The sequence below is a fragment of the Fukomys damarensis genome, unplaced genomic scaffold (genome assembly GCF_012274545.1).
Source record: "Fukomys damarensis isolate Sample0158 unplaced genomic scaffold, DMR_v1.0_HiC HiC_scaffold_13, whole genome shotgun sequence".
Taxonomy (NCBI): domain Eukaryota; kingdom Metazoa; phylum Chordata; class Mammalia; order Rodentia; family Bathyergidae; genus Fukomys; species Fukomys damarensis.
The window spans coordinates 14,621,723-14,649,222 of NW_022900925.1; the positions used below are offsets into that span (position 1 = coordinate 14,621,723).

Genomic DNA, 27,500 nt, shown 5'->3' on the forward strand with positions numbered 1-27,500 from the left:
CGATGTGCCGGAGGAGGAGGAGGAAGAAGAGGAGGAAGAAGAAATAAATTTTAAATAACTTGCTTAGGGAAAATAAACTAGATGCATTAATAGCTCCCATGTCCCCACTATCAATGTAAGCTTTACTGTGGCTCAAGTGTTTGCATCACACTGTTGTATTTTGAGTACCTCTCATACATAGTAGATACTCAATTAATATTATATGAATATGTGAATCATTATAAGAAATGGATTGTGAAAGACCAGAGAGAAGGATCTGGTATTCTAGTGAGTTATGCCAGAGCCAAGCTGATCAACAGAGAAAAGCTCCAGATATGAAGTGGGTTAAAATGAAATTGATGTAAGATTGTATTTAAAGTAATCCATCATAGCAGGAAATACTATTTCACTACACCTAAAATATCAGTTGATGGTAGTCTCACTTCTTATGTCTTTATCTTTTTGTTTGTTTGTTTATTTTGGTACGGGGGAGGGGGAATCTAACTCAGAAACTTGAGCTTGCAAGGCAGGCTGCGGCACCATTGAGCTAAATTCTTGGCCCTGTGTCTTTATCTTTTTTAATTTTCATTTTTTACATCTACTCACATTATCTTTGTACTGAATAGTTTCTCTCCTTTTTCCCTTTTCTTTATGTTTGTTCTTTGTATTTTTCTTTACCAGGTTACATATATCTAAGTTACATTTTCTCCACCTCTGTACTGTTGATCTGGGTAATTTTTTTTTCTTTTGTAATGCTGGGGATGAATTTAGGACTTTGTGCATCTAGGCAAACACTCCACCACTGAGCCATTCTGCCAATCCTGAGCTGGGTAATTGTTGAGGGAGTTGTCCTCTGCATTATAGGATTTAGCACCATTTGGCTTCTTACCACTATAGGTTAGTAGCACACTTAACCCTCAGTTTGTGATAACTAAAAATGTCTCCAGGTATGCCAGATGTTCCATGGGGGGCAAGTTTGCCTCTCATTGAGAACTACTGTTTTAGCTGTCTGTTGCTGTATTAGAGACTTTTGGGACTGAAAAGCTTATAATCTTGTTTCAGGTTTTAAGAATGTTTAGGATTTGTTTATTTATTTATTGAGGGGGTTTTTGAGACAGGGTCTATGTCAGTGATAGAAAACCTACCTTTTGGAACTTTCAGTGATAACAGCCTACTCCAGCATGCGTGGCGTAGGCTTACCACTTCTGGTCTGTGTGATCCAGGCTGGCCTTGAACTCAATATGAGCCCAGGCTGGCCTTGAACTTTCAGGATCCTCCTGTTTTAGCCTCCCAAGTGTTGAGATTATAGGTGTGTGCCATTGTGTCCAGGTAGGATACTTTTTTTTTTTTTTTTTTTTTTTTTTAACTGGGATTGAATTTGGGTCCTTGCGCTTGTGAGATAGGCGGAACCACTGAGCTAAATCCTCCGCTGAGCTAGGATACATTTTTATCAGGTTGTGTTAATTAAGCTTTTATTTTCCCTCTTTGAAAACTATCATATTTAAACACATGTATTTTGGGAGACATTTTAAAAAATCCACAATAATAATTAAAAAGCTGGAAAATGAGATCTGGAAGGAAAAATTAATCTTAAAAAAAAAAAAAAACTTCTGATTAAGGGTGTAGTTCAGTGGCAGAATGTCAGAATGCTTGCTTATTATGTTTTAGCCCCTGGGTTCAATCCCCAACACTGTCAGAAACAAAAACCAAAAAGACCACTAAGGTTAACAAAAAAATTAGAGACAGTTAGTTATAGGGTGTCCTGTATTTAAATATAGAGGAGACATAGCCAGATAGTCTTTGTTTTTGTGGGATGACAATAGAGAAATAGGTATAGCTAGAGAGATGTAGGTTAGGTATAAGAAAATTTTGTAGAGACTAGATGTTTGGGAATTTCCTTCCCTGGAGGCTTTAAAAAACCAGATTATCTCATTTGTCTGGAGTGGTTTATTTAATCCAGATTATTTTTCAGGATCTCTTTCATTTCTATATATAATGTATTCTGTTGTCAGAAATACAAAGCCAGAACATTTTCACCTTTATGAAAGATGAGTTATGGTAGTTTTCAGAGAGGAAATTATGTATCAGTTCTAGGCATACTTTAGCTCCTGGTTGCATATTCCTCTTATGCTCTCTTGGTGGTAAAAGAAAATTGAGCCCAAATTTATTCAGGGAGGCAGAAACAGCAGTAACATTTCTATCATTTAAAAAAAAAAGAAAAAGAAAAAAAGTATATAAGTCCGCAAACTAGAAAAGCAGTGAGCCTGAGCCACACACAGCATCATGGCTTGTTGCCTAATTACCAAGAAGATGTGAAATGTGGGAGGCGTTGAAAACAAATTAAGACTGAGGAGATTGTAATGGGGAGCAGCTGAAGGCACATCACTGTCCCGCCTGCCTGCCTTTTGAGAAAAGCCCTGTAAATATTCCTCCAAGTCTTGGTCTTCTCTCTGCCTCGTGTTCCAGGCTGCGGCAGTGTGTATACTTGAGTGCCTAATGTATGAAAGACTTCTGCTTGCTCTCAGCGTCAATAGACAAGAAGAGGTTCAGGGTTTTAATAAGATCAAGTGCCAAAAAGAGTTTTTTACCATTACTAGTTTCAAGATGTCAAGATTAAACAAGTCAGAGCTCCTGTGGGCTTCAGTTTATCAGTGGTCTGATAGATTATCTCTGAGGTGTATTCTAGTTCTTATATTTTTTCTCATTTTCATCTTGTCACATTATTTAATTTTTAAAAATTTTTGTCTTATTTAGCTCCTGATTGATCCTATCTTTCTCAGTTTTTAAAAAATTGAGAAAATTAGGAAGCTGATTGTTTTCTGCAGGAATGTTATATAGCCTAACTTGGTTCCTTACCATCTGAGGAGTTGGGTCCTACCCTCTTAGTCACTATCTGAGTCATTCTTGAGTCTGGGTCTCAGTGTTGTCTGAAAGATTGATTTCCTTGAAACTGCCATTCAGATGAGACAAGGTGTCTCTAGATATCAGTTCACAAGGTAGCTACTTAAGTCAGTGAGTGCATATCCTGGTAATGATCGAATCTCCAGAGCTTTTAAAGAATACGGATGGAGTCCTTTTGGACTCAGGAAGAGGATACAGTCAGGGGTGCTGTGTGATTCCTCCTGATAGATGCTTTCCTGATGAGAGCACAGCAGACCTGCACTTGGCTTTCACTGAGGGTTGAGAACCTGGCAGCTTGCATGCTATTGATTTGTGACAAATGGAATGATTTTGCTTCCTAATATTACCTTGGTTAAAGTTACTGCTTTAGTTTTTACTTGTTTTGTCTGGTCATGCAATTTGTACACTGTCAAGTCTCTTGAAATTCAAAAGCTGATATATTTATTTTGGACTTTGAATTTTAATTTTATTTATTTATTTATTTTTTGGTACCAGGATTGAACTCGGGTCCTTGTGCTTGCAAGGCAGGTGCCAGAACCACTGAGCTAAATTCCCAGCCCAACTTTGAATTTTTAAAAATTCAAATGTATATTTGAATTCAGTGTATATGTCTTGATTTATTTTAAAAATTAAATGTTTTTAAATACTGAAGTAAGTATTCATTGTGGGGGAAATCATTTCTGTATTATGTTGTGCTTATTATAAAATATTTAGAAAACATAGCAGACAGAAGAAATAAAAACTTACTCTTGTTCTCATTATCCAGAGAACTATCCACCTTTAACATTTGGTGTATAATTTTTAGATATATATATTTCACATATTTTTAATAAACGTCAAAAGTGCTTATACAAAATTGTTCTACAACTATTTTCACTTATTATTTGTTGTAATTTCTCCTATGTGATTAAAAAATGTGGTAAATTTTTAAAAAACAGTTCTCAGTATGTGAATGTGCTACCTTAATAATTACTATTGTTCGACATTTTAGGTCACTTTCTAGTTTTTATTATTACAGATATCTGTTTTTCCTCTTCTCTCTATTGTTGCTGCTGTTGCTGCTACAGTTTTTCATTCTTCTTGGCTTGAATTTTATAATTATTACATAAGCAATAATCAGAAATCCTTATAAAAATATAACAGATAAGATTAAAATTTCTCTCAGCTGCCCCTTCTCCTGTGCACTCCAAGGTGGTTAACACTAGACATGAGTTTATGTATTCTTCAGGACCTCTTAAATACCTTTGCATACCTACATACTTGTTGGTAAAAACACATAATTTTATTTTGTTTTTTTTCCTAAACATAAATTTTATACTGTCATATCCTCACTTTTTGTACACTTTTCCTTCTGTAATATGGCGTGTGGCAAAGATTATTTCTGAAAGAAAAAGACACAAAACTACTTACAGGTATTTTGAAGCCAAAATCAGACAGGATTTTGTTTACAAATCTGGGAAGCAGAAGCCTCGTTGTGGAGCCCCGAAGAAGAGACTGTGCTTCCCTCAGTCATTGCGTAACGAAGCCGATTCTCTCTGGGTGGATCCATCTTCCCTTACATCGTGAATATAAAGTTACTCTAACCTGTATCCTTATACATTTGTTTTTTTATCTTTTGTTTTTATCATATTATACTAGTTGAAAGATGAAGGGAGGGTTTTTAAAAAACTTCTTCAAAAAAAGGTATACATTAGACATGTGGTCCTTTGAGACTTTAGTCTGATCCAGTGTGTTAATGGTTGGTTTCAGTACCAATCCCAGGAAAGAAGCTTCCCCAGACACAGCTTTGAAGCAAGACTGTCTCACGTGACACTTGGTCCTGTCGTTCTGTGCTGGCTCTCAACTGCCTTTCAACACAGAGACACATGGCTCTGAAACTTGCCCAGTGTGGCTGCTTTTCAAGCATAGTGAACTCTGCTCTTCTCGTAATAAGAAGTGCTAGTCCCCCTCCCCACCTCCGACCAGAAAGAGTGCTGCACAGTGTCAGGATTTAAAATGAAACCTTTGTTATAGCCCATGGGGAAAAATGGATCCAGTCCAGCCCCAATCATATCCCTCTCTGCCATTCCAAATCTACCAAAAGTTTTAGTGGCTCTGAAACTTTTTAGAGGGTTAAAGGGTTTGTTTAGTTTTGTTTTGGAGAGGGGCACTTGAAATGGCATGTGGAGGAAAAAAAAAGCAAATGCTGGCATGTTTTGTGCCAATGAAAATGAGGACAGCTCAGCAGAGAAGGGAACTGGAATGTAAACTGTAATTGACCCATAGCTGTGGCATGACTTTGGGGCACCAAAGGGTCAGCAAGAGGAGTTGCCATCCAAGGGCAAGGAGTGAAGATTTCCAAGATTCCAGAAAGCTCTAGGGTTTTCTTATTTGAGGAGGGTACTTCTCAAGAGGGAAAGGGCCAAAATTGGGGTGAAACTAACAGCACCTTTCTCTAGGACTTGAAACTGTTTTGTGTCTTTTGAGAAGGATTCCCTTCTCTGTGGCTTTCCAGAAGCTATTTATTAATCCAGCCTAGAGCTGTTCCCCACCCACCCCTCAGAGTACCACAAGCAGTTTGGTTGGGGGGGGATAAAAGATACTTTGCTGACCATGAATTGTTCAGTGTGGCCATAAGACCTATGTGCCTGGTTTCTCTCTCTAGCACCAAGTTTTGAGTTTGCCTTTTTTTTTTTCCAGAGGACTTGAGCTGTGGTTTGTTCCTGTTGCCAAAGGAGCTCCAGGCATGCACCACTGTTTAGGATCCAGTGGCCACATTTGGCAGGCAGTGATTTGAATGACCTCTCCTTAGGAGCCCTAGGTCACTGGCTGGATTTCTGCCTCCCTACATTACAGGCTCTTCCTGTATTGGGAGTGGCAGTTGGCCAGGGCATTATATTTCCACTGGCCTGAAAACATACAGACCCTGATGAGCAGAGGCTTATGAGAGGGAGGAGGACAGCAACATAGAAAAGGCTAAAACAGATCATCAGAGCCCTAGGTCTTCAAGGTTTTTCAAGGGGAACCTTGGGATCCTTAGGTAGGGCAATCAGTATTGTATCTAAGGAGACAACAGGAAGACAATGTGTGGTTTCTGGAGTAAATCATGTGTAAAGAATCTTTAGCTTTATGTAACTCCTTTTATAAGTATAACTTTCATTGCAGAGGGTAGGTGTTAGAACGTAAAGAAAATTTGTTCACTACTTAAAAAAACTGATGGTTTGAGAGAGAAACTTTTTTGTCAGCTTGAATTCCATTATTGCCAGGGGTTAGGAAATAGCATACCAAGGCATAATAACTCAAGGCAGTTTACCCAAGAATTGAGTTGTTTCCATCTCTGAACGCTAAACACTTTATTCCTTTTTCTTAAATTTGTTCAGAATTGCAGGATACCAGAATAGTTTGTGAAAGTAGCAAGGAAAAGTCCTGTGCATTAGTTGTCTTCTTTAGGGGTTGTGTGGGTAGGGGGGTGACTCTCCAAGTGCTCTTGGGGATGTACCTCACTGATGGGCTCCTTGTATATGCAGGATGGAGACATTCCCTGCAGTGGCTGAGAAGGTCCTCAAGGAGTTCCAGGTTTTGCTGCAACATAGCCCGTCTCCTATTGGAAGTACCCGTATGCTGCAGCTTATGACTGTCAACATGTTCGCTGTACATAATTCCCAGTTGAAAGGTAAGGAATGTTCAGTTGCTTCATCTAGACAGAGAGGTCAATCTAGTTCTTTTCCTCTGCTGGCTTTATTGGCATCCCTAAACTCCAAATACATACAATGGTGTCCTCCCCAGCGTTGCCTTTCAGAACTTTAGTTTACTCTCTGAAATCAGTAAGACTCTCTAATGCTTGTGTGAGATGGAAGTAGGGAATCATGGATATGGAGCTTAATTTGCAGACCAGGAGATGCTGTTGCACATCTGGCCACACTAAAGGCAGCAGCAAGGCCTCTTGGAGGCTGCAGACCCAAAGCCTCTCCCCTTGGGAGAGGCATTGCTGAAATGTTTCACTGCAGAGACCATACGCTTGGCAAGGATTGGGAATAGCTGTTTCTGGACTCATGTACCCTGTTTGTTCAATATGGAAAAGTCTAGTTCCCTATGGGATATCCCTTGTGGGAGCCTGCCAGAGAGTAAGAACAGAGAATTGATGAGCTTTGGTGATTCAAATCTGGAAGTACAAAAACCACCAGGCCCAGAATTTGGCTAGTGTACTGATGTGCATTCTGAAATGCTTTTCTGAACAATCTTTGGGGTATTTTTGTGGAAGTGGAGGAGTGGAGGAGGGAAGGACAAATTGGCAAGGTTTTTAAATACTCTAATGACTGACCAGATCCATGTTATCAAGATCTCTTCCTTTCCTCCTGCCCCACTTAGGTAAGGATGGTGTGGTTTGACCTAATGAGAATATGTAGAATGGGGGTGACATTATTTTGTATTGCTTTAAAGCATTTTATCTGTGCTGCCAAGGAGTCATTTCAGAGAATTGGCAGAGAGATTTGGTCTCAGGACTAGAAGGTTATTATCTGAAATGCTAGGAAGTGGGAATTGCCCTGTGGAGAGCCTGTTGCAAAGCAGATCTGGTATTGCTGGACAGAGTGCCACTGGCTCTCTTGTGGCACCTTTTCTCAGGGCTTTCTTTCACCCTGAAGCTGATTTATTTCTCTTTGCATTTGTATTGGGATGTTATGCTCAATTTGCTGGTCGTGGGGAATTCCTACCCTGATGAACGAGATGCCACGCTTTCCCTGGAAACAAGGCTCCTCTTGGGACTTGGCAAGGGCCTTAGCTAGGCAGCCTGGGTTTTAGTTGAGTCTGACACGGGGGGGACTTTTTCCTCTCAGGCTGCCTATTACGGCATTTATAATTTCTAACTAACGGCAAACTGCAGAGGCTTCATAGCCTTTTTGAACTTGGCTTCTTATTCTTGAGATGGCTCTTTGTTTAATCAGCAGTAAAGAAACATGAAGGGCCGCACAGGTTTCTAGGAAGGGGGAAATACAGTTTATAAACTGCTTCCCTGGTGAGGCTGTGAGGTCTGTAGGGGAGGGAGATTCTGCTACCAAGCAAGAAGGAAGCTCAGCGAATTCTGGAAATGGGATATCCTAGGTGCCTTCCTATTCATTTTCCACCCTTCTACTAAAACATCCTACTGAGTTTAGTGAGCTGCCTGTCACAGCTGCAGCCTGGGCCGAGGTTCTCTTCAGCGTTAGATGACCTGCAGCCTCTGTGGGTGTGACTGTAAAGGGCCTGTAGCTCTTGCCTGTGAAGCATCTGTTTTCAGCCACTTCTTGGAAAGGAAGACATAGGCTACCAGTGAGTCCTTCTCGTATAGCTTTTGTTATGTAAATTTAATAAAATATGAGTAAAAGGAGGAAGATGAGTACAGACAAAGAAGGAAATAAGTAGTCCTTCATTTGACGTGTAAAAGCCTGTCCTTGTTTCTGGCCTTGCCCTGACTCACCTCCACGAGGCAAAAGGAGCCCAAGCTGAGGTGGTCAGAGGCTCCAAGGGTTTTTCAGAGAAAAACAGCCCAGGCCACAGGATATAACACTCAACTAGGACACAGAGCTTTGTGGACATGCTGCCAAGTACCCGGTGTGCAGCTGAGGCGGCTGTCCAGACCCCACTGTGTGGGCTGCCATTGGGAGAAGGGTGAGCAGAGCACTCAGCAGGGCTGGTTGGTGGGAAGATGCACTTTTCCATTTCCCAGCACATGAGTCATCTTCTCTGGGCCCCTGTGCTGTGCTTGCATGGACAGTGGCAAGAAGGGGGTGTTGTGGCTGAGTAGGAGCATCTGTGCCGGGGGTGGAAAGGGAAGGGGGTTGGGGAAAGGGTAAAGATTTAAATCCTTCACTAATCAGCAGCAGTTTGAATCACATTTTTATGAGTAAGGAAGTGATAAATCAGCCCTGTGTGTTTGGCCCCCAAATCTCGTCAGCCCATGCCCTTCTAAAGGTTTCCCTCTGGGCCAGTCTGCATGCTGTCAAAGTCGCCACCCAGCCACAGGTTCCTGGCTGTCTGAAACCAGGAAGTAAAGCCTGGCCCTCCTGAGTGCTTGGGGCCTATGGTCATTTGGCAGTCACTGCAAGTTACAGAACATCTGGGCCATCATTTTTCTTTCTATTCCTTCTTGTACTTGTCCTTCTGGGTGGGTGTTTGCATATGTCAGTTCCTGGAATCTGTGAAGGAGAGCATTCCATCCTGAAACAGAGGTGATCTTGCAGCCCACAGGGCAGTCCAGATCCTCAATCTGTGCCTGAGTCTTTCCTTTGCTTGGGGTCAGGAATAAAATTTGGAGTGCAAAAGAGAATTCCTTACATAAAAAGAATGTTCTTTGCTGATATTCATAATGCTTTCAGAATCATTCATTTTTTTATGTTCAGTGCTATCCCTGTGTAATGGCCATCTTTTTATAATATCAGTAGTCTAGGACAAAAATTATCTTGCTGCTAACATTTCAGTGTGATTATTTTTCAGATATGCTTTCCTTGTGTACATGGGGCTGTCTAAAAGCTATGGTTGCTACAGAAGAGAAAAGGGAAGGAAAAGCTTAAATGGTAGGGAGAGAAAATGTATGATGGTAGAGATTGTGAGGTCAGATTCACTCCCGTTCCACATATAGAGAAAAATAAGTTCAGTTAGGTCATATGATTTAGCCAGTTAAGCTTTCAGGTTTCAGCAGTGATCTTAAAACTCAGAGATTCAGGACTGTTGGTGGAGAGACCTGTATTTCTTAAATGGGTCCTATGCAGAGTCCTACTTCAGTGGAACTACAAGTCTAAAATCCTAATATTCTACACTGAGGTGGTTGGGAACCAAAACATTTCAGGAACAGGATAAAGGGATATTTGGGGGCTCTGGCATAGTGCTAGTGCTTATTAGGCATTTAGTAAGTATTTGTTGAATGCATGGATGAAGAAGGCCATGGCTTTGGGAAGGCTACTTTGTTAAGCAGTGTGTTCTGTTCCTTACCTGGCCTGTGTCCAACACTGGTGAGATAGGTGGTTCCCAGAGTGATGTCACAGTTGGTAATCTCTCTAAACATTCTAAGCCTGAAGGGAGAAAGGGCCTCCTCTGTGTGCTTGAGTATTTAACACTTCAATGGCCATCCTATTGGCTGATGTGATGCTGGAGGGTGAACTGTTGATCTGAACCACAAGCACTCCAAGAATTTTAATTTTTTAAAAAATTCTGTAATTTAAGGAAATAAAACTCTAGTTCTCAAAGAAGAATAATTGAAGCAACATTTGTAGTAGGACATCATTGAAACACTATTGCATCCCCCATCTGTGCCCAATTTGCTCCAATCTGTCCTTTCTCTCCCCTCCCCCTCTTGCTCTCTCTTTTTAAAAAATATGTTTTATAATTTTTGGAATCAAAACCATCTCAGGCACACACTGTTTTACTTTACTGTATTATTGGATTATATTTCCTATAAATCATTGGATGTTACTCATTGGCCACCACTGGAATAACTTCCCTTTTCTGTGCTCTGGCCTCCTCTTTTTTTTTTTTTTTCCTCTACTAGTTTGTAGAGCATATCTCCGTTTCAGCATTGCAGAAAAGCCCTGGTAGCAGCAAGAGGGCACCCAAGAGACACTTCTGGTGTGTGCTCTTGGTGTTACCTGCTGTGAGGGAACATTTTGGGGTGGGAATTGAAGTATTGAAGCCAGTAGACTGACTTTCTTTTCATGATCATTTATACTTTCTTTGTGTTGTTGATATTCCTGAATTAGAGAGTTAGAGGGTGTGCCATATGTGTATCTTTGGGGAGGTAGAGAGCTATAGCTGTCCCGTGGAACTGATAGAGCTTTAATTATTCTTCGTGCCATTGTGATATATGAAGTTAGCTGTCACTGAGAAGTTTACAACCAGAATTTGTCTTCTAGCATGTGGCTAACCTTGGAGAATTTAGAGAAAAGCAGTTAGCTTCCTTGAAATGATTTGCTTCTGTCTCTCTTACCCAAGCAGAATATATGATGTGCCTAATCCTTTGTTGTAATAGCTGTATAGGAAATCCACCTTTGGTAAGGGGTTAAGCTTAAGTTTAACTGTGTAAATTTTTCCTCTCATTTCTTTTTCATTCATTCATTCATTTTTGTAGTACCAGGGGTTGAACTCAGGATCTTGCACTTGTGAGGCAGGCATGGCACCACTGAGCTAAATCCCCAGCCCCTTTTCTTTTATTTTTTTAGTTCATTAAGTTTATTGGTACATTTTAGATATACAATATGATGACATTCATCATTGGGAAGTTGTACTTTTAATTACACGATATATCTAGGTTCTTATTTTTCCCCCCATTCCCCTGCCCTCCCTTCAACCCCTCCACCCCTCCCTATTTACAAAGACTTTGTTTCTGTTTTTTTCTTTTCTCATTTTTTTTCCTTTACCTTCTTTCCCTTCCCCAATCCCTCCCTCTTCCACTTCCCCTTCGAACCTTTTCTTCCTATTTCACATTATCTGTTATACATTTTGATCCTCATTTACACTTTCAGTTTTCTCACACCAGAGAAAGTATTCGGTATTTATACATGTGTCCTATTTATTTCTTTTAAGAGTGTGGCTTCAATGTGTAGTAGTACTCCATTTTATATATTAAAAAAACCCTATATCTTCTTTATTCAGTCACAAATTGATCATCATTTGGGCTGTTTCCAAGTTTTAGCTATTATAGACTGTCTCACTATGAACATGGGTGCGCATATATTGCTGTAATATGATTCTTTTAATTCTTTTGGAAAGATACCCAGCAGGGCAATAGCTGGGTCAAATGGGACTTCTAATCCTGGTATTTTGAGGTATCTCCGTACTGATTTCCACAGTGGTTGCACCAGTCTACACTTCCGCCAACAGTGGAGAAGCGTTACTTTTTTCCCATGGCCCCTCTAGATTTGTTATTGGTTGATTTCTTTTTTTTTCTTTTGGTACTATGGATTGAACTCAGGACCTTGCACTTGCGAGGCATGCAGCAGAACCACTGAGCTAAATCTCCAGCGCTGGTTGATTTCTTGTTAGCAGCCATTCTTTTTCATTTTTGCCTCTGGGTCTCTATTAGAAGAAGCCCAAGGATCAATGAGTCAATACTACTTGACTTTCTTTTCTTTTTTTTTAATTTTTCTTTTTATTTTTGGTCCCAGACATTGAAGTCAGGACCTTGGGCTTGCAGAACTGGCAGCACCACTGAGCTAAATCCCTGGCCCCTTGACTTTCATTTTCAAGACTCATCAAGTTAGAGAAAATTAGAAGAAAGTGCTGTCTTGGCCAACAAATTTTGTGAGAAATAGATTTAAAGGTCAGAATAGGTTAGACTTTTGAAGGCAGGTGGGCCGGAGAAGCTTGTGTCCCTCTAAGTTTTGTCCTCTCTCCCTGTTGGGGAGACAGGACTGTCCACAAGCTGCTTCGCACAAAGTTCTTCCCTTCACAATATACTTGTGATCTAGCTGTAGTTGCATGGAAGAAAAAAGTGAAAGTAGTGTGTCAAGGGTCCTACATGTCTTCTCAGCTCTTCAGTTCTAGCATCATTCTTGTTTTTAGAATGAATCTGCAGAAGAAAAAGCATTATGACAAGCTAAAGGAATGAAAAAATTTAGTCATACCAGTACAATTAAGCCCCTTATTATACTGGTTAAAGAATTGGCCTTCATTTTCTTCCAAGATAACAATGTAAGCTGGGCATGGTGATACATGCCTGTGTGTCGTAGCAATCCTGAGGCAGGAGGATCTCCCTGTAGCTTGGGCTATATAGTGAGACTTTGTCTCCAAAAAAAGAAAACAATGAAGATAACAATATGTTTTGGTATCCATGGTTAGTTGTTAGGTACCTAGTAGTTATTGTGAATTACATAATTCGTTTCTATTGCCATTTTCTCAATTTGATTTTTCCCCCTCCAATATGGATTTATAAGTTATCCTTTTTTCTTGTTGTACAGGGTCTCATGCTTTCTAGGTAGGCACTCTACCACTGAGCTACATCCTCAGCCCATAATCAGTATGGATTTATTGTGAAGGAGAAACACATTTTTTTCCCCTTTTTTTCCTTGAGACAGGGTCTCCCTATGTAGTTCAGACTAGTCTTGAACTTACTGTGTAGCCCAGGCTGTTTCCAACTAATGATGATCCTCCTGCTTCAGGCTCACAAGTGCTGGTATTACAAGTGTATACTACCATGCTTGACTAGAAAAACAGTGTTGGGGGAAATCTGGGAGCAGGACTTTAGCTCACTTTTTCCATACTTTTTAAAGAAATTTTCCCTGAGGACTAAAATTAAATGTATCTTGGAGCAGGGATTGGGTGTATGGACATAGGCTCCAGGCCAGATATGTACTGTGTGTTGAATATATAAGGAAAAGAATTGTGTTTTTCAGAGGATGTGACCAGTAATGACAAAAGCAGCAATGACTACTAATACATGATGACATTTTATGGTTACTGACCCCCCCCCCAATACTGGGGATCAAGCTCAGGACCTTGCACTTGTGAAGGCAGGCACATTGCCATTGAGCTAAATCCTTAGCCCTGCATACATGTTTTTATTTGATTCTCCTGTCAGCCTTCTTAGGTTGAATAGATATTTTGTATCTTATTTGATACAAAGAAAAGAAATCAGAAGAAATTGTATTAGGAAGGTTAACTGACTTAAGTAAGGTTTCACAGCAAATATATTATGCCCAGGTCTCAAGTCCAGCCTTTTTTATCAAAAGACATAAAATAAAAACTTCCCTAGACATGTAGATGATGCATGCATTTTTTTTCTTCCCAGTCCAGATAATCTGCTAGTCTTTGAGTGTTCAGTGAGTCAGATCTGAGACTGAAGTGAAGGAGGTGGAGGAAGTCAAAATTCTTAGTGGTTTGAGACTCAGGATGCCACAGGTCCTAAACTGGCAGAGGGTGTGGTTTGGGCAGATTAAAGCTGTGTGTGGTTCATATTTACTGTTGTCATGAGTGGTAGGAAGTCCTTCTTTTACAATAGAAAGCATTGTTTATGGCCAGTTGGTAAAAGAAGTGTTTGGTCTTTCTCATAATTTTGGATTAATAGTTTCCCAAAAAAGGGTGGGGGATTTTTAGGGACATTATTTCTTATTTTCATCATCATTTCTAGTATCACTTTTAAAATGAAGCTTTTTACATACATTCAGAGGAGAGACTATGCCTTTTTTTTTGGCAAGGGAGGTGAACAGATCATTCATACAGAAAAGAGAATGAGAGTATAAAACATGAAAGAGAATAAAGTATATGTATGCCCTTACCACCCAGATTAAGAAATAGAATATAGGGAACTGGGGATTTAGCTCAGTGGTTCCACCGCCTGCCTTGCAAATGCAAGGACCCGAGTTCCATCCCCAGTACCAAAACACCCCCCCCCAAAAGAAATAGAATATTGTCAGTACTTAAGGTGATCCCTGTGTCCTTCATCTCATCGTATCTTTAGCTGCTTCCTTTTTCTCCACTGCAGGTAACTATCATCTGGCCTGTGTAAGTCATTGCTTTTCTTTATAATGTTAACACCTAAGTATGTTCTCTAAACAAAACATAGTTTTGCTATAAATGCAATCATACTAATCATACTACTTACATTCTTTTTTCTTTGGTTTATTTGGTTTCATCTCATGTTTGTGAGTTCGTACATGTTAATCTGTTTTCATAGTTCATTTTCATTCCAATATACTACATTTTAATTTGTCAGGTTATCATTTCTTTTGTTTTTGATTTTTGTTTTGAGACAAGATCTTGCTGTATAGTTCAGGGTGGCTTTGAGCTCAGTATGTAGTCCAGGCTGACCTCAGACTCTTCAGCAGTTCTCCTGCGTCAGCATCCCGAATGCTGGTTTACAAGTATGTACTACCTTTTTTTGATGGACACTTAGATTATTTTTTCCTTTAGTGCCATTATGAACTTTAAATCCACTGACAGTCATTGTAGTTACATATTGGTATATTTAGATTTATATATACAAATCTGTCTTTCTGGTTTCTTTTCCTCCCCCGACACTACCAGGGATTGAACCCAAGACCTTGTACTTGCAAGGCAGGTGCAGTGCCACTGAGCTAAGGCCCTGACCCACCAAATCTGTCTTTCTTATTTTTCTTGTTGCTGAGACAAAATAAATACCCAACACAAGTTAAAGGAGGAAAGGTGTATTTCAGCTCGCAGTTTATAGAAGTTTCAGTCCATAGTTAGCTGGCTCCAAGGTGGGGTGGCAGGGCAGGCAGAAGGCAGAGAACAGCAAGCCTGCCTCTTCCTTTAATCCCTTCTGTGCTTACCCGCCTTTTGGGTAGTGACACCCAGTGTGAGCCTTCCCATTATCCACACCCTGAACTATGCGAAACCAATCAATGGACTAAGTTAGTAATCATGTACCCTTAACCCCAGTATCACTCTCTCTTTCTCTCTCTCTCTCTCTCTCTCTTTTTTGATTAGTATCACACTCTTTTTTTGTTTTGTTTTGTTTTGTTTTGTTTTGTTTTGTTTTTGAGATAGGATATCACTATGTAGTTGAAACTGACCTGGAAGTCACTGTGTAGCCCAGTAGCCCAGGCTGGTCTTGAACTCACAGCAATCCTCCTGCCTGAGTTGAGTGCTGGGATTGCAGGCATGCACCACCATGCACAGCTAGTATCACACTCTTAATCCCAGCATCACATACCTTAGATCCAGCCACCTGCAAAATGCCCCACCTATGACTGCATGAGGCTTTGAGGGACATCCAAAAACAAGCCATAATGCCATCCAATTTTTCAACAATTAATTATATTGAGAAGTTTATACAGAAGAAATTGTACCCATTTTAAGCATGGATTTCAATCAGTTTGATGAATTTACGTACCCAAGTAACTAATCATCACAATCAAGATATGAACCATTTCCATCCTCCCAGAAAGTTTTTTTTTTTTTTTGAGACAGGATCTCACTATGCAGTTCCGGCTGGGCTTTAGCTCACTGTTTAACCCAGACTGGCCTCAAACTCCTCATGATCTGCCTGCTTCAGCCTGGACCACAGGAGTGCTGGGACCACAGGCATGTGCTCCACACCCAGCTCCCAGAAAGTTCTTGTTGAACCCATCCCAGTTGATCTCCACCCTATATAAACTACTGCTTTTTGTCATGACATTAAATTTGTTTTTTCTAGAGCTTCATATAGCTAGAATCAGACAGCATATGCTCTTTCATGTCTGACTTGCTCAACATATTTCTGAGATTATTTATGTGTTTTATGTGTCAGTATTTTTCATTCTTTTGTATTATTGAGTAGTACTATGTAAGAATAGAGATGCTGCAGTTTTGTTTATCCAGGTAGGGTTGTTGCTAGATTTTGGCTGCTGTGAATAAAGTGACTATGAACATTTATTTGTCTTTTTGTAGACATATTTTTGTTTATCTTCTACAGTATAAATACCTAGGAGAGGATTTGCTGGGTCATATGGTAAGTGTATGTTTAACTTTGTAAGAAACTACTGAACTTTTTCCAAAATGAGTGCACCATTTTATATTCCTGCCAGCAATGTAAGGGTTCTACTTTATTTATATCCTTGCCAACATTTGATATTGTCAGTTGTTGTTTATTTTAGCTGTTCTAGTAGATGTGTGATACTATTTCATTTTGGTTGGTTCCCTAATGACTAAGGGTGATGAGTGACATCACCTGCTTTGCTATTTGTACTATTGTGTATTTATGCTTCTTGCTAAGTGTTTAAATCTCTTATCATTCATTCATTCACTCATTTATTGGTTTTTCGTGACAGGGTCTTGCTATGTAGTCCAGGCTGACCTTGAACTTGCAGTGATCCTCCTGCCTCAGCTTCCTGAGTGCCAGGATTACAGGCATATACCACCACACCCAGCTCTCTTGCCCATTTTTAAAATCCTGTTGTTTTTCTTTTGGTACAGGGATCAAACTCAGGACCTCACACTTGCAAGGCAGGCGGTGGCACCACTAAGCTAAATTCCCAGCCCTTATTATTTTTTTTTTTTCTTTTCTTTCTGAGAGAGGGTCTCACTGTATAGTTAGTTCAGGCTGGTTTGAACTCACTGTGTAGCCCGGGTTAACCTTAAACTCAAAGCAATCCTCCTGCCTCAGCCCACCAAGTACTGTACTGGGATTATAGGCTTGTGCCATCGTGCCTGGCATCTTTATTATTCTTGATGGAATCTGGATATAAGCCCCCCTTTTTCTCTTTTCTTTTTCCAGTACCAGGGATATTGAACTCAGTAATTCACACTTGCAAGGTGCTACTGAGCTAAATTCCCAGCCCAATAAGTCACTTTTTGGAAAATATTTTCTCTCAACTCTTTCCCATTCCTTGCCTGTTTTCTTTTTTCTCATTCCTTTTCTTTTGTTTTTTCTGTGGCTCTAGGAATTAAACACACCTGGGGTTTTATGCATGCTAGGCAAGGGGTGTATCACTGAGCTTAACTTCTTTTGCATGCATTGTTTTCCATTCCATATCTTCCTCCTGTTCTCCAGCTTCCTTGTCTTCTAGTAGTTACTCTAGGACAGTGACAGCAAACATTGTAGAGCTTTCAATGATACAAACAGGCCACTGTGACACACATGCCATAGGTTCGCCACCACTGCCCTAGGAATTACAGTGTGCCTAGGTATCTTGCCAGAAGTCAAAAGTTAATCACCATTTTTACTCTCCTAAACCACAGAAGCACCAAAGAATACTTAAATTTATTTACTTCCCAGTTTATGTGCTGCTATTGCCATCTATATTAATTCTGTTTGCATTCATTCATTCGTTTATTTATAGTTTGTTTGTTTTTTTGGTGCTGGAGATTGAATTCAGGACCTTGTGCTTCTGAGGTCGGTGTGGTGCCACTGAGCTAAATCCCTGGCCCTATTTATGGTTTTTTGATACAGGGTCTTGCTGCGGGGTTCAGACTGGCTTTAAACTATGTAGCTGTGGCTGTCCTCCTTCCTCAGCCTCCCAAATGCTGAGATTGCAGGCATGAGCATTCATGCCCAGTTTATTTTATCCTTTTAAACCCTATAATAAAAGCTTGTTTTTATTTTAATTTTAAATATGTTGAAAGTAAGGGATTATGTAGGTTTACTTGTAATTTACTGTTACATTTATTTTTGCGTTTTAGGCTTTGTGTGATCATTTTCTTTCTTTTTTTTCCCCATAAAGATTATTGGTACATTTGAGGCAAACAATATAATTACATTTATCATTGGGATCTTGTACCTTCACATGGTATGTCCTGGTTGATCATTTTATTTTTACCTGAAGTATATTTCTTAAACTTTATTTAGTGAAGGTTTGTTTGTTTTTGTGGTTGTAGGGATTGAACCCAGGGCCTTGCACATGCTGGTCAAGCACTCTACCCCTACCTACAGCCCCACCTCTTTTATCTTTTTAATAAAAAATTGATTTGTATTGAAGTTCAAACAAATGTAACAACTCATAATGTGACTCCTTTCCCTTCTGTCTTTTCTTTCACACCTTCCTTTCAATTAAAGGAACATAGACCCACTCTACATAATTCCCAGGATGAGCTCCTTGGTACAGAGATGGTTGGCAGGTAGCAGGACACTGGCTGTGTGCCTCTCTCCCCTTTCTGTGCTTGGGCAGTGAGAGGACTGCAGTTGTCTTGCCTGGCACTGAGGTTCTGCAGGTAGCAAACAAGACACAAGTTCTTCCCCACCCAATTCATCCAAAGGCATTTATAGCACAAGAACATCATGAAAAATCAGAGCCAGTGTGTACAGTGGAAATGTGCGGTAATGTTCCCACCAAGGTGTCCACAGCAGTTCCCCCGGAGTCTTTGACCACACCTCACGTTGCCACAGGCACTGGATGAAGACAGATTATCCTGAAGATCCAGGTGGCCACATTGTGAGGGAGGGACTCAGGGCTTCCAGAAGCTGGAAGGGACTTCTCCCATCAGGGTTGCCTCCTCCATCAGAGCTTGTGGAAGGAGCCCAGTCCTGCCTGATGACTTCACCCAGCAACAGCCATCTCAGATTTCTGATCTCCAGGCAAAAGATCATAGGTTTGTGTTATTCAAACCATGGTTCTTGAGAGGGGAGTTGGGCCACATCACAAAATCAGGTCATGACCTGCAGTCTGACCCTTCTGTCCAGCTCCTCACTTGTACTCGCTGTGTCCCCTGGCACGTTGGGTCATACTGGAAATCTCTGAAACGTCACTGGAAGCATCTGCAGTAGGCTACAGTCACCTACCCAGTGTATGAAGCAGGCCAGGGGGATGGGGTGAGACTAAGCTACCTGTAGGCTCCAGGGGCCCCACTTGCTTCTGCCTGCCTCCCCCACAGCCCTGGCAACAGGTAGAAGTTCACTAGACATTAGTCACTCTCTCATTGCTGTAACAAAACACCTGACCCTGTCTAGGTGTTGTTCACAGTTTCTCTCTACTCACTTGGACCAGACACCTTAGTCAAGTGACTCAGACAGGGACAGTTGTTCCTCACTGTCCTGGAGGCTGAAGATCATGGCTGGCAGACGTGGTGCCTGCTGGGTCCTATTCCTGGCTGTTACGGTGTCTCCACAGCTGGCAGTAAGCAACTCTGGTCTCCTTCTCACAAGGAGAACAGTCTCATCTTGGGGGCTCCACCCTCATGAGCCCCTTTACCCCCAAGTATTTCCCCAAGTCCTGTCCAGCGCTGTTTCACGAGGACCAGGCATCATTATGGGCGCCAGCAGGATAGAAAGCGCAGACACCCAGGAAGCCACAGATCATCTTTTTGGCCCAAACAGAAAAAGTGCTGCCTTGAAAGACCAGGAAGTATGAATGGCTGCTTGCAGGAGTCTGAGGACAGCTCTGTGACAAGGAGGGTAGAGTGCTAAACCTGTGTTCGGGCCTCCGGTGGGCTGCCAGGAACACTAGCCTTTGTGTGATGACAAGAACAAGGTAAAAATGGTGCCCTGTCATGGCCATTTCAGTCAGGCTGCTGTATGGGGCCCCTCTCATTTCCATACACTTCCTTGCTACATCAAGGAAAGTGACAGCATGATGCACAGACCCTCCCTTGGCCTGAAGAAAGGAGACCGAAGGTGGCTAAGAAAGAACTTTTTTCTTCTTTTTTTATTAGTACTTGTTTGACAAGGTCTTGCTAAGTCCCTTATCACAGCCTCCTGAGTAGCTGGGATTACAGGTGTACACCACCCAATATGAAGTTCTTTTAATGACACACTTTTCTATTTGTCTGCAAAGCTGTATTTTGCTTTTTTTTTCTTCCTAGATTATATTCATTGGTAATAGAATGCTAGGTTAACAGCTATTTACTGTCTTTGGCTTCTGTTGATAATTAAGGTCAACTATCAGTGTAACAGTTTCTCTTTTACAAGTAATCTTTTTTCTCTGAGTACTTTCCAGGTCTTTTAAAAAATCTTTGGTGTTATGCTGTTTTGTTGAATTTAATTTATTTTTCTCTTTTTCCTGCTAGGAATGGTTGGGCTTCTTGTATCTTTGGATCTTTTTTTCCCATGAATTTTAGAAAATTCTTAGTATTCTTTTTTCAAATGTGGCACCTGCCTATGCCTTCTCTCCTCTGACTCTAGACATGTTAGATTCCTTTTTTCTGTGATATCTCTTAAGTCTTTTTTTGTGCTGCATTCTCTTTTTTTAGTTCATCAAAACTTCTCTTAACTATATGTACTCTGCTGTTAATATGTTCCATTGAGTTATTTTAATTATGTATCTTTTATTTCCAAGTATTTTGATATTTTTCAAAGTCAGGACTGTTTTGACCTTCTTTATGGTTTCTTATTCTCTAAACATATTTGTGAACTTGTCTTTTATTTCTTTGAAATGCATTAAACATGGTTATTTTAGGGAATTCAATAATCCAAAATGGTATGCTTTGGATTTAGACTTGTAGGAATGTACCTTTAAGGCATACTTCTTGGTCTTCCTCTTATGTTGGCCATATCCTTGTGAAGCCTTAAAAACCAAAGCTCATTTCATCACACAACAAGTGTCTGAGTGTAAAGGCTGGCTACATTGCCATACTTACCTTTACTCAATTCCTGCCCAGAAGATTCCTTCCCCACCTTTTTTAAAAACTAGCTCTTCAATATTTTCTAATATATATATTTGTTTGTTCTTGTTTTGGTTTTTGGTTTTTGAGACAGGGTCTCACTATGTAGTTGAGACTGAGCTGGAACTCACTATGTAGCCCAGGCTGGTCTCGAACTCACAGTGATAACTCCTGCCTCAGCCTCCCGAGTGCTGGGATTACTGGTGTGTGTCACCACACCTGGCTCTAAAAAATATTTTTAAAACACTTCCAAGATAATTAGTTGTTTCACTGGGAGAACCGGTATAGATTTGTAGTCAGCCTGCCACATGGCTTGTGGAAATGCTGTGATTCCTTTCACTTTTTACTATCAGACACATGCTTTTGTTTTTCAGCTTTGCCCATGAGCACAGTGATTGGAGTTTCCATTTCTAGGCTGGTGACAAGGGCATGTAGGTTGCTCTTCCAAAGAGTAGCCATATCCGCTCCTGCCCATTTACAACCTCATCTTGTGGCAGATGTGTTACTGGGCTCCCATTTTTAAATTTTTCCCAGAGGTGTTCAATGTATAAAATGCTTATTTTGAGGACTAGTTCGGTGAGGAAGAAAGGTAAAGGGAGGCAGGAGGGAAGCCTGCAGCTGAAGTGATAGAAGCCATTCATTGTGAAAAAGAGTGTGAGCTAGAGATCTGGAAAAGAGTGCTCTCTTGTTTCAGCCACATTATATTACATATCTGGTGAACCCTTTTGGCCCATTAAAATCCTTTCCATTAGTCAGGGTACTCTGTGCTTTTGTGCTTGACTGCTGCTGTTCTTAGAGCCATTTGGCTGCTTGTATGTCTTGGTTTCCTTTTCAAGAGGTAGATTATCATATATTTTGGAATATATTTACAGTAACTGGAGCTTTCTAGCTTGGTTAGTCCTCTCTTTAGATGTAAAAACTCCCATCTTGAAGCTTATGTTCAGAAAATGTCCGTGTGATCCTTTGCTCAAGTGCCAACAGCAGACACAGCAATTGACACGCTACAGGGAATTTCCAGCTGCTGGGCAAGTTTCTGAAATCCGGACACGTGCTGTTCACACTTTGGCTTCTGAGGCAGGGATCAGTGGTTGAAGAGGGGAGGGGTTGGCAAGGGACTGGAGGGGGAAAGATCTCGTGATGCCTGCCCAGTGCTTAAGGCTGTATAAGTGTTCTTCCTCTCTTTTCCAGCTGGCATTGATAGGGTAGAGTAAATCACCAGAGTGGTTATGAGCTGAACCCCCTGTGGACTTCTGTGAAGCACATCTGTGACGTCATTCTGTTATCACCGTCTGTTCTGCATAACCTCTTTTCACCTCTCCCCTGAGAGAGGGTGATGCTCAAAACTCATGTCAGGGCAATGAGCAGAGGGAAATGTTTGGTAATCATTATTTTTTAGATGAATGCTAAGAACATACTTTCAGGCCATGGTCATATTTTCAGGATTCCCCATTGGTAAAGAGAAACCCTCTTTACAAACATGGCCTGAATACCCTTCTATGGATAAAACTTTTCAAACAGGGAAAGAAATGAGTTAAAAAAAAACCTTAAAACTCCTAAGTGATCTCTCTTATTGTCCTTGCTCTCCTCTTCCAAACACACACACACACACACACACACACACACAGTCTGCACTCTGTACAACAGTGATTCTTTTAAAAATATCAGATCATATCACTCCTCTGTTCACAATCTCCACTGGCTTCTTATTTCATTCAGAGTAAAAGACAGAGGGTTTACAAGGCCTTCCTGTATGGACCTCTTCTCGTACCACTATGTTACTCTCTCTGACCTCATTTATTGTTTTTTTTCCTGGCTTACTTTTGTTGCTTCAGCCATGATGGGCTTCTTGCAGTCCTTTATAAACTGAGAGCTATCCTGCCTTTGGACTTCTGTATTAGCTGTTTTCTCCACTTGGAATGTTGTATGTTCAACTATCCACATGGTCAATATCTTACATCCTACTGTATAATCTGATTAATGTTACTATGTCCATTAGTCCTACCCTACCCATCCTATTTAACAGTTTCTACCCTGTATTTATGATCTTATCCTGCTTACTTATGATAATTTACTGCTTATAATATATATGTAAAATCAGCACCCTTGCTGTGGAAAGCAAACTTTTATTTATATTTATTCATTTATTTTGCAGTACTGGGGATTGAACCCAGGGCCTTATTTTTGATACCAGGGTTTGAACTTGGGACCTTGCGCTTGCGAGGCAGATGGTGGAACCACTGAGCTAAATCCCTGGCCCTCCAGCCCTTTTTTGTTTGTCTTATTTAGAGATAGAGAATTGCTAAATTGCCCATTCTGGGCTCAAATTTGGAATCTTTCTGCCTCAGCCTCCCAGAGTTCTGGGATTACAGGCATGTACCATCTTGCCTAGATGAATATTTTCTTTCTTTATTTTTTTGTCATTATTGAGTTTATTGGTACCTTTTATGTATATGATATAGTTACATTCATCATTGGGATCTTGTACCTTTACATGGCAGTTCTTGGTTCTCATTTTGAATATTTTCTTTATAAGAGTATAAATTCTCTTCTTTCTGATCATCTAAGCCTTGCATCTTTTACCCTGTCCTTTTTTCTTGCCTTTGAATACTCTTTATTTTTTTCTTCTCTTATCTACCATATTTTTACTGTCCCCTTACTTCAGCAACTGTGTCCTGTTTATGTAAATTAAGTAATTTTAAAAATTAACATTTTGGATTTTGTTTACAAAAACGGATTAAGAAAGAAAATGAAAACCCAATATGGCTGTGCATGCCTGTAATGCCAGGACTCTGGGAGACTGGGGCAAAGGGATCTCAAGTTTGATTCTAGCTTAGGCAACTTAGTGAGACCCTGTCTCAAAAAGGAAAAAAAAAAGTAGAAACCACATGCAAACCTACTTCCTGGCAAGTCTTCCTCTATTATGTATAAACATTCAAGGCTTTATCACATAGTTTAAGAAGACATGGTGGGTGTGATAGCACAGACCTGCAATCCCCAGCACTCAGAGACTAAGGCAGGAGAACTTTTAATTCAAGCCCTGTCTGGGAAATTTTGTAACCTAGCAAGACCATGTTTCAAAAATAAAAAAAGGGGTAGGGATATGGCTCAGCGCAAAAGGCCCTGGGGTTCAGTCCTCAGTACTGAAAATAAAAAAAATCAAGGAAATGTTGAATATAAAATATTTGGTTGTACTGTATTTACTTAAAGGTATTGAGAGGCGGTATAGTATTTTTTTGTTAGTTTGTTTTTGTTGTTTGTTTTCAGTAGTGAGAATTGAACCCAGCATTGTAGGTATGCCTAGGCCAGCACTGTATTACTCTCCTCCCAGCTAACTTGCTTTCTTTTTCTTTTTTCTTCCTTTCCTTTCCCTTTGCCCTTTCCTTTTTCCCCTTTCCCCTCCCCTGCTACATTTCCTGAATAGTGTTCCACTGTCTACATCTACCAAAATTTATCCATTGACCTTTTGAAAGGTATCTTGGCTGCTTTCAAGTATGGGCAATTATGGATAAAGTTATGGATAATGCTAGCATTCACATATAGGTTATTATGTGGATGTAAGTTTCCACCTCCTTTGGGTGAATACCAGGGTATGTGGCTGATGTAGAAGAGTATTTAGTTTTATGAGAAATTACCAAAGTGTCTTCCAACCTATATTAGTTTAAATTGCATTTCTTTATTATTGATGAGATGGACTTTTTTTTTCCTGTTTCCTTAACTATTTGCAGTTCTTTGGAATCTTGTTCTGTGCTCATTTTTCTATTCTAATGTAGTATCTTAACAATGTATTTGAGCTTTTCAGATAGTAGTGTTGTAAGTCCTTGTATTCATCAGTAATTCATTTGTATTTAGTTATTAAAATTATATTTACAGAGTGTTTTAAATCATCTTTTTTAATGTATAAGAGTTATCGAGTTTTATGTAAATATGTCATTCACTTCACTTATTATTTGTTCTTTTACTCCTAAGCTTATTAAAAAGTCTCTCCACTGGTGAAGTTTCTGACTAGCTCTGCAAATGTATTTTCATTTCCATCAGCTGGAGAGAGTTCTAGCATCATTTGTTGGATAACTTTAGTTCTTAAGAGATGTGAGGAGCCCTTCATGCTTTAATAATACACCAGTGTTCGCTTTAGCAGCACATACACTAAAATTAAATAACACAGCAACATGTTGTAAGAGTCTCTCTTTTGCATCAGATATAAAAGTTTCCAACCAGCAAAACAGCCTTTTTGTTGTCTTTGTTTTTTTGAGACAAGGTCTCACTATGCTGGAATTACTGGTGTGTGCCACCATACCTGGCTCCTTCATTTTTATACATTACTTTGAATGAAGTAAGGTTGGAGTTGTCATGAACTATATTGCCAGGATCGAAGCATTTAACTCACCCCAGGTGAAAACTTGCCACCTGAGACTAGTGCAGGTTTGGAAGGTTGGCATGGATACGTAGAGGTGAGTAGTCTTGTTGGCTTTCCATTTCAGGGAAGAAAGAATATGGTTATCTTTTGTTGTTATCCTTTTTTTTTTCCACTAATGAATGAACCATCTGTGCTCCTCACAAAATGTGAGAAGTACATCTCCATTTTAGGGAAAAAGCTCTTGTATTAAAGCATCTTATTGAGCTTAATAGTCTGTGCCTGTGATGTTCATGTGGCATCACCTCGTGGGACCATAGTCAGCCAGACATTTGGGTACAGGGCTTTCCCATAATTTTTGATGGCCCCTTTTCTTCATTTCTTTGTATTTAGAAGCAATATGATATGATGAGGGCAGCATTTCTGTGTGTAACAAGTCACTACACTTGTCTGTCTTGGACTCTGAGTGATGTATGAGAGAAAGGGAGGGTATCGATTTTTAGCCAGTTTGTGCATAAAGGAGATCAGAAAGAGGTGCAGTATAGAAATAGAATATATGTATTGTGCTCAATGGAGAGTCAGGACTTTGCTTTTCTATTTTCTGAGCAGTAGACTCTTAAAAGATGAGGGGGGGTGGGGCTTACCTGCCAAAAAGACAATCTTTTCTTTCTCTTAATGCCATGTTGCATCATGGTTATGACTTTTAACAGTTCACATTGTTATAAAATACGTGTTATACATACATGAATTTTAAAAGACTGGTTGATATACACCAGAACATAAGCATGACTCTGTAGGACAGTGAAATTATGGGTGTTTTAAATTTTATTTTGTTTTCTCTATTTTTTTGTAATTTTCAGTAATGACTATAGTACTTTAGTGAAAGAAGCATTTAAAAAATTATAACAAAAATGAAATATTTATAGTTTGATTAAAAATAGGTCCCGATTCTAATAAGATTATTTACTGGCTGCCTCATGCAAATTACTTAATCACCTGTAAACCTGTTTCTATATGTATACAGAAGACATTTAATAAATGTTTGTTGAATTAAACCTCCCCCATGGTATGTTTGCCACTGATTGCCAGTATTTCTTTCCTTCTTTTAAGGGAACATTCTTTTTCCTCTCTTGAACTTGAATTTCAAAAGGAGCCACTTTCTTTAGTTCTTCTTTCTTTCCAAAGCAACCAACAACCAGATAGACCAACTAGAGAATATTTTGCTACTCTTGAAAATAAAAAATTTATATATGATTTTTTTGGAAGTACTAGGGCCTTCACACTGAGCTACATCCCCAGTGGGTTTTTGTTTTGTTTTTTTGAGACAGGATCTTTCTAAGTCACCAAGTTATCCAGGGTGGGCTCAAATTTATGATCCTCCTGCTTCAGCCTCCCAGTATGCTAGTAATACAGACGGTTATTACCACATCCAGTAGTGCAGTGATTTTAACCTCATAAAATGCATAGATCCTTCAACTAGAAAATGTATCTTATGAGAAGAGGCTGATACTTTATCAAGTTCTTATCAGTGTTTATGGCTGACTTTAAAATTAAGTAATAATGATTGATCAATCATTTGGTTACTAGGGTATGGGATTATATAAAATGAATTTAGACAAATGAAAAATTATCTCATAACTTTATAACTTAAATCTTCCTCTCCCCTCACACCACCCTTTCATTTCCCCATGTAGTTCAGGCTGTATTGAACTCGCTGTGTAGCCCAGACTGGCCTTAAACTCCCAGCAACCCTCCTGTCTCAACCTCTTGAGTGCTGGGATTACAGGCATGCGCCACCATGGCTGGCTTCTTTTTTGTTTTTTGGGGGTTTTTTGTTTGTTTATTTTTATTTCTGGTACCAGGGATTGAAGAACTCAGGACCATGCACTTGCGAGGCAGGCGGTGAAACCACTGAGCTAAATCCCTGGCCCAAATATCTTTTTAGATTTTTTTTTTTTGTACTGGGGATTGAACTCAGGTCCTTGTGCTTGTAAGGCAGGCAGCAGGACCACTGAGCTAAATCCCCAGCTGGCTTCTTTATCCTTCTTGTTGCTAAGTGATCATACCCAGCAAAATGTTAATGTGCTGGGACTGTATTTTAAAAATTCTTTGATTTCCATAATGATAATGAATTCTTTTGAGATTGTCATTGGTATACTAGACTGTTTTGAGAAACCAAGAGTAAAACACTCACCTTGCATTCCCCTGCCCTAGGCTTTTCTTTGCTTCAAACTATGGGAACCTCTCTCCACTTCTGAAGAGAATAAAAAGGCAAGTTCATAAAGAAATT

General features: G+C 39.9%; 1 protein-coding gene across 2 annotated transcripts in view; it reads left to right on the plus strand.

Moving 5' to 3' along the window:
- Positions 1-27,500, plus strand: part of Smg6 (SMG6 nonsense mediated mRNA decay factor) — a 234,931-nt gene that overhangs the window by 50,576 nt on the left and 156,855 nt on the right. For both annotated transcript variants that reach the window (XM_010642132.1, XM_010642131.3), the window contains one exon: positions 6,387-6,532. In XM_010642132.1, the coding sequence (XP_010640434.1) occupies positions 6,387-6,532 (146 nt within the window). The remainder of the gene's footprint in view (positions 1-6,386; positions 6,533-27,500) is intronic.